An 8,178-nucleotide genomic window follows, 5' to 3' on the forward strand; every position below is an offset into this window, starting at 1 on the left:
AATCGAACCAAACCAAACCCATGTTTTTTTATCTCGCGGTTTGGATGACTTTTATGCTCAAATCCTAACCAAACCGCACCGCGAACACCCCTAATATATACTCCCTCCGTCTCATGATAATTGTTTTTTTAGTTTTTTTTCTTTTTCTCATAATAATTGTCACTTTAGTATAACAATGCAACATTTAATTTTTTTTTCCCATTATTATACCTTTATTTATTGAATTTTATTCAACTTAACTACTCCACTAACTACAATTAATAAGAGTATTGTACTTGCAAAAGTACAATAATCAATATTAGGGTTTAGACTGTTTATGTGATGCCTTGGGAATGATCCCAAGAGGGTTATTTATAGCCCTTTGTGGGCTTGTTTTCGTGTGACTTAAGCCCCAAGCAAGTTGGGCCTTACTTAATTTTACTAAGTTGTAGATGCTTCTAGAAGCTAGTTGAGGCGGCGCCTCTGGAAGGGCGCGCCTATGCCGTAGGAGCCCTTCTAGAGGGCGCTCAAGCCTTTCTATAGGGTATTCGAGCCCTTGGGAATATATTAACGGTCCAGGTATTTTAGTAAATGATATTAATTTTACCATTGAAATCAACACAATTAATCATTTCCTTAATAATCGTGCACAAACCTTAAACGACTATAATTTTAGAACGGCGGGAGTACTCATATAGGTTTAATGTTGAATGGCATTAGGCACAGGAAGAGACCCAGCCTCTCATGCACATCCAACTATGAACGTTGTGCAACCTTCCAGATGCATTTTTCCTTGACCCTTGAGTTCAAAATAACGAGTTTTCCCTTCCCAAAAATATTTGATGGACTCAACATTGTATATTCCAGATGAAACTGGAGACAACACTGGTTTTGCTTTTCGGTCAACATATCATGCTACTGCGATGTATCATCGTAATAATGACAAGGAATTATGCACTTATGTAGGATCTATGTTATGCTCAGTGGTTCCTGGATTCAGAAACTCGATCGAGGAAGCATTAAATGGAATAGGCGTCAGACCTCGATTCATCAGCTTACCATCTCAGTCCCAAGTCCACAACATCGTTGAAGCTGAGTTTCCTTTGTTAGACTGGCCTTCCATCCTTGTTATCTACGGGTATTGTTTCCTTACTATTTTCAAGCTTATAAAGTTTGATGAAGATGCAAATAGTTTTCGAAACAAAATGACCAAGTGGATTTCTGAACTCCGAGTTAAAGTTGGATGTGCTCCGAGCAATATATTGAATATACCATTTGGTGCTACAAGAGAAAATGTAATTAGGACTATGCTTGGTTCGCATAGTTTTTGCAAAACTGCAATTACATTCCTCACGAAGAATTTCAATCTTCACGTTCGGGATTTAAAAATGAATGATCTGTGTCATTATATGAGCAACAATATTTTATCTTGGTCTGGAGATATGTCTCTGTGATTATTCTTATGAAGGAGATGTTGGTAAGGACTAATTCTCCTGTTCTCTCTGACTCTCGGGTTTTAACTGAGGCAGATAATTTTGAGAAGGCTTGTTTAGCTGTTACATCTCATATGTATCCTCAGTTTTTCAATCATGTTTGTTCTGTTTCGGAACTTTCCTATTTTGATCTTTCGAGGTTTCCTACTCTATTTGCTGTGGCAGTAGAGTTGGAGAAGGGAGGTGATGGTTCATATGGTAATGGATCAGCGGCAATTTCAGGGGTGAACCGAATAAAAGTCAAAGATTTAGTGAAACTTCACTTGACGGCTATGGCAGAAAAACGACGCTCAATTGATAGATCACTCAGTCGTAGTTTTTTTATTCGTGGCGTCTGAATTTATCATGTTAACGCCTTAGTAGTTTTTCTGGCTTCTGGTTCTACACGGATATTTTGATTAGAGTAACTCACTACATTGTCATTGAAATTGTAAGGATTGGTGATTTTAATCCCTAAAATTTGTGATGGCGAAAATTTCATTTTAGTCCTTTTGTTACCAGCTCGTATATATTTTTATTTTCTGCATTATTTCCATCTATGTTTATTAATCAGGAAAATTGAATTTTTAAACAGACTATATACAAGAAATACTCATACTAACTGTTACCTATAACAGCCTTACATACTCCCTTAAAACCAGTAACATCATCTACACACGACCAAACTATTATTTACCGATGTGAATCATGTATCCAATGACTATGTAGATTCTGCAAATCCTATGCGGAGATTGGCGTAGTCAAACACCGTATGATATGCCTGCAAGAAAATATCTCCAACAACCCTGCACATACATAAAAACGAGCAACAAAATATCCTGATGAGAAAAACGAGCATGAAACATGAAGCATATTAACAGTATTACGATACGTATGTATTACCAGAGGGGACCCTGCGGGGAAGGCACATCAAGAGCAACAAAACCGCTATAGCACACAGGAGAACAATCTTCATCGTCTGATTCAACTCTAAGAACATACTGAGAAGGAAAAAGGTTCTATTAAATTACTTGATAAAGAAACCAGATACGCTATAGATACATTCTTTTATCACACTCTTTTCAATACGCTCTTTAACATTCATAAGAAGGAAAATGGTTCTATTCAATGCGAAGCGAATGAATGCAGGACTCGTGAAATTGAGACTAACAGAAATTCACGTTGATCTAACAAACAGAGAGTATATCAAAATGACACGAACATGAAATACAAACCTGTTCTGGAGAGAGAGGAAACAACTTGTTTCCAAATGTGAATGTAATGTGTGGCATATCCGAGACACTACTGCAGTTTATAAATGATTGTCCAACCGGATTTGGAAGCTTCTCGCACAGCTTTAAAAGAAAGAAATTCAGATAATGAAAAAGCTTCTGAGTTCCTCATTGGATAAATAAAGTTATAAAATATTGAGTAAACAGTCAACTTCGTCCCTAAATGTGTGACGGTGTTGTCATTATAATCTCTAAATGTATTGAAATTTCAAAACATCTTTGATTGCGTCTCCTATTAGTAATTTCACGAACCAAACTAACAAACATAAGACACAGAAACTACCTCATCGACATATTTTAATACTTTTTCCTTTACATTGCTTTGCTTAATCTGAACTTGCATCCAAAGGACAACCATATTGCAAAAACTACAAAAGAGACTCTCTTTTAATGGTGATCCATCCCGACTTTCATTATGCACCACTGTTTCAATAACATCGCTGCAAGTAAAATTGGACTTTCGTTAAGTTAGCTGAAGCAAAGGAATTTGTCATAAACGAATCGAGAATAGGAAGATGGAAAATTGTACTTCATTCTTTGAAATCCATTATCTGAACAAAGTCTAATGTCAGCACATAAGATTTCAGGATTTAACTGCAGACATATGACATACAAAGATAAGTAAAGAATGCTTAAAATTTGAATTAAGATGTGGATAGTCATTGAGAATTTATATATAAGCGCATAGTCGCAGAAAACAAACCCCTGAAATCAATGATTCCCATATCAAATTTCCGTAGTTGTGGACAATGTTTTTGCATTCATAACTAACATATCCTTCTGTTCCAATGACATGGTTAATTTGAGTCACAACACCCTGAAAACAAGGACTAGTAAGAAAAAAGGGAGCGAAACGATCTATTAAGATGAATGTATAATTTTGGAGATGATATACAGTTGGACCAGCAATTAAAGAAGTCCCTGAGTCCACTATTGCAGCACAGCCACCCTCACATAAACCTGTAAAATATTTACACAAGTTTCTGTTGAGGCAGCTCAACCATAGTGAACATGAGTGCCAACAACGGCGACAATGCTTTTCATCTTAAAATTCGGGCCGGGCGAACTCAATTATACAAAACTAGTTTGTTAGGTGAGGAATGTCTCCCACTTATAAAGTCATTTTCATACCATATCTTATCCAATATGAGACTCTAAACACTCACCCCTCACCCTCGAGACTTGACATTTAGAGCGTGACACGAGTAACATGATAGAGGGTGGCCTAACGGATTTTGGATATACACTAATAGCAACAAAAAAATTAGGTCGGACCTAACTCAAACATATAACCACCTAATGCCAAGCATTATTTAGCATATACATTAAGCATCATCGCAAAATAGAAATGCATAAGAACCTGTTGTATTATTTGCAAGTAGAATATCTCCCACTTCAATCTGCAGGTGAAAACAATAAAAGTAAAGAATGACATGGTTGCTAACCAAAGCTACTGATGAATTTCTGTTATATAATAATACCTGCCAATAACCCTTTTGAGAAATCGGAAAGTAAGTGTGGTCACCTCTAAAATGCCTCTTGTCCACACCACCAAAGACAATCTCACCCCCTACTTCTGCCATTGGATCCTTGTTAAACCATAGGGAGAAAACTTTGTCCGAAATATGCCCTTGTTCTATCATATTATACCTGTAGAAACAGACTTAATCGTTGCTTTTTCTTGGGCCTATAAAAATTTCAGACTATATTGGAGTTTTATATTTCTTCTACCCGACTGCAACCAAATATAATCACACACGAATCGTAAACACATACACCAGATACGACACTGACATTGATACATCAACACTAGTAATAATTTGAGAAAGTGGTATAATTAAATGTAAGCACATGTGTCAGTGTACCATCGGTGTTTGACACTGACACGTGTGGTGTCAGAGATTGGACATGTCTTTAACCGAAAGTATTGGTACATCCTGGTGTGACTTAAATAAGACACTAATCAGTAAAATGAATTAAAATAGTTATTATCTGCAAATATTACCACACTGGTGTGACTTTCCCAACTGAAACATCCTGAAATCCAAGTCCAAGTATACCATCAAATGGAAGAGCTAAAAGTGCAAAATTTCCTTCCCTTGTAATCTCACAAAATTCCTGGATGATGAAAACAACCAAACATCAATAAAACCAAAGAAGCATATAAAACTTTATCACAATACTTACTGAAAATACAAAAAAGAAAAAAAATACTGACTTGATCTTTGACATTTATATCCCCAACTTTTACATTGTCTTGGCTGAAGAATCCATAAATGTATCCTTCGTCATACGGGATTTCGCAAGGTACTCCTGAATTTTATCCAAAATGTGACTGAAGTATGCAACATCGTAACAAACACAGATACGGACACGGACACGGGACACGACTCGGACACTGTCGGTGTCGGACACGGCATGTGTCTGACACCGGGACACGCCTAATCCGAGGAGTGTCCATGCTTCATTAGTTTGTGCACATAAAACCAAATAGAAGCGCCTTAAAAAGAAAGTATTAAATTTGTATAAGATTAAATGATATGATAATCCAAAGTTACCAATTTCGTTATAGGTGCTAGATATCCCCGACCTATACTTCGAATGAAAATAGCAAGCAATCTGCATCAGTCGTATAAACACATAACTTAAAGGACCAAAGGCGAAATTTTACAAAATATTTTCAATGTTCGTTCCATCAATTCAATTCGATATAAGAATCAAATCATTAAGCAACGTACCGAGAAGATGCATCTGGAAGATGGAACCCAAAGATTAGAGCTACCAGTGTCAAACACAACATTGAAATACTGTGGTGGTGAACCAATACCAATTTCCCCATAATATTGTACATCAAAGTAATTCTTAAGATATACAACATCTTTTGAGCCATAATTTGTATCAACACTCTCTAAATCTCTTTCATGAATTACCTTTTTAATTCTTGAAGTGTTAAGACTTTGAATATCTAAATTCCTCTTCTTTAGACTAATTCTCATCAAGTTATCATTAGAAATTGTATAAGCCAAAGATAGAGACCAAATCCAAAGACATGTAACAACCAGCATGTACTTCAAACTCATCTGTTACAAATTTCAACATGGTTTATATAATTTCAGCTCAAGTAATATAGGAGTAGTTGAGTAATTACAATTACAAACAATAATACTATATTTATAGTTTTCAGTTTCTAAACTACACAAAGAAATTCAAGGTTCTGTGCATACCTTATGATGATGATGCTGAATTTTCTGAATACTATTTGACTAAGATACGTGTTCTACTACAATACAGTAGAGTAATATACCTTTCATAATATAATATAAATAAATATAACCATGATACTGGATATGAATGTTGTTTGAACAATAAAAAATTTAGTACTGCCATTTTGGCTAAAAAACCAAAGTTGACTGTTTTTTATGTCAAAATTGTGGGTCAAAGAGGCTAAATGGATTCTCTCAAGTGGAATTCTTTAAAAAAAATAGATATGATTAAATGATAGAATTATTAATTTATGGGATCTTCTTTTCCTACTTTATTGAGATTCTCGCGTGTCCTATGCAGTTTGGATTATAGAATCCAAACGGCATAAACAACCTATAAAATACTTCCAAACACGTTGCAATCAGTTCGAGATAAAGTAGTTTTCGTCTCTTTTTATAGTAACACTTTACAAGTATTAAGAAAAATTGTTCCAAGTATTAAGAAAAATTGTTGAATATATCAGTGACTTATTGGTATAAAGTTATTGGGTTCGAATCTATGTGGGAGTTTTTTTTTCGTACAATTTTTCTAAGCTAAGCTAATAAAAAAGGGTAGGATTAGGGTTAAATCAACACAAATTAATGTTAATATAATAAAGATAAAGATTATGTGTTGCAACTTTCTCTACTATAAACAAGTTCATGACATCTTTACTCAGTGTGATCAATCAAAGGTTCTAGAGGATCCACACACATATACACAATAAGTACAAAATATATATGTAGTTCCTTTTTCCTAAGGAGGCCTCCCCTTTTGGTATTGGGGATTTCCAGCCAATTTCCCTTGTGTTGTCTCTAAGTTGGTTGCTAAGGTCCTGGCTGGTAGATTAGTGTTGGTCATGGTTAAACTTATCTCACCAAATCAATTGGCCATTCTTAAAGTTAGACAAACTCATGGATGGTGAAATGGCCGGTAATGAGATTATCGATTTCGCCCAAAAGACTAAGAGTGAGTGTCTCATTTTTAAAGTTAATTTTGAAAAGGCATATAATTCAGTTAGACGGAGCTTCCTTGACTACATGATGAGGAGGATGGGTTTTGGGGAGAGATGGTGTAGTTTAGAGCTGTCAAAACGGGCGGCCCGACCTGTTTAGGATCGGCCCTAACGGGCTTTATCGGGTCGGGCCAAAAAAGCCCGACTGAAAAAAACGGGTTTGAAATATACTACCCGAGGCCGACCCTACACGGGCTGCGGACTAAACGGGCCGACCCATATTAAAAATTACATTTTTTTATAAAAAAAAAAAAAGCACTATATACTACTCCTATATAAAAAATTATAAATAATATTTTTAATATGTTTAAATAATTTCTAGCACAAAAATAAATTGTAAATATTTTCGTACAAACATCGTAAACTAAAACTGCGGGGAAAACAATTTTAAATAAATTAGATACGTTATGGTTATAGATATTTATATATTTGATCTTTAAATTTATAAATAACGAAACGAGTAACTATAATTTTATATTACATTTATATCTGTGTTAATTCATTGAATTTTCACTTTTATTTTTTACTTTGATAATCAACTAATTAAGTAAAGAATTATTTGAAAAATATATATAATTTATAGGATTTGTTTTGTTATGTGGGCTAACGAGCTACCCGCAGCCCGTTCGGGCTAGCCCTAATTTGTACCGGACTTTTTAGGACCGGGCTAAAAAGCCCTCTTAAAAATCGGGCTCAATATTTAAAGCACAAGCCCTATAATTAATCGGGCTAAACGGGTCGGCCCCTGCGGCCTGGCCCGTTTTGACAGCTCTAGCGTAGTTGGATTAGAGTGTATGTTTTCTTTGGGAACCTTTCGATGCTACTCAATGAGTACCCGACTAAGGAAATCAACATCTAGAGAGGGGTAATACAAGGGGATATGTTGGCTCAATTTCTTTTCCGATTTGTTGTGGAGAGTCTTAGTGGGGCTGTCAGGACTTCCGAAGAGCGTAAACTTTATTCAGGTCTCAAGGTGGGGAGCAATGGCCTGTCTGTATGACATCTCCAGTATGTAGCTGATACCCTTTTCTTGGGTGAGGCGTCAGCGAGAAACATGTGGGTCTTAAAATCCACTCTCTGGTGCTTTGAGCTTGCTTCTGGTCTTAAAGTTAATTTTGCTAAGAGTTGTGTTATGGAGTGAATGTTAGTCGAGAGTTCCTTCCTGGGTTTGGATGAG

General features: G+C 35.7%; 1 protein-coding gene across 1 annotated transcript; it reads right to left on the reverse strand.

Annotated features, from left to right (window-relative positions):
* Positions 1-1,981: 1,981 nt before the first annotated feature.
* LOC11422330 (cyprosin) lies at positions 1,982-6,117 on the reverse strand. Its single transcript, XM_003595386.4, has 14 exons — positions 5,968-6,117; positions 5,482-5,823; positions 5,302-5,362; positions 4,962-5,056; positions 4,749-4,861; positions 4,225-4,393; positions 4,104-4,143; positions 3,639-3,703; positions 3,447-3,560; positions 3,273-3,337; positions 3,027-3,183; positions 2,687-2,806; positions 2,355-2,452; positions 1,982-2,257 (listed from the first exon to the last, which is right to left on the reverse strand). Exons 2-14 carry the CDS (start codon positions 5,821-5,823, stop codon positions 2,173-2,175), a joined length of 1,524 nt encoding a protein of 507 aa, XP_003595434.1. The 5' UTR covers positions 5,968-6,117; the 3' UTR covers positions 1,982-2,172.
* Between the last annotated feature and the right edge of the window lie 2,061 nt (positions 6,118-8,178).

Source organism: Medicago truncatula, chromosome 2 (genome assembly GCF_003473485.1).
Source record: "Medicago truncatula cultivar Jemalong A17 chromosome 2, MtrunA17r5.0-ANR, whole genome shotgun sequence".
NCBI lineage: Eukaryota > Viridiplantae > Streptophyta > Magnoliopsida > Fabales > Fabaceae > Medicago > Medicago truncatula.

Coding starts and splice junctions, on each gene's coding strand:
- LOC11422330 (XM_003595386.4), bottom strand. CDS start 5,823: ATGAGTTTGAAGTACATGCTGGTTGTTACATGTCTTTGGATTTGGTCT. Junction 5,057..5,301: donor TAGCACCTATAACGAAATTG/GTAACTTTGGAT, acceptor GATAAAATTCAG/GAGTACCTTGCGAAATCCCG. Junction 2,258..2,354: donor TCCCCGCAGGGTCCCCTCTG/GTAATACATACG, acceptor ATGTATGTGCAG/GGTTGTTGGAGATATTTTCT.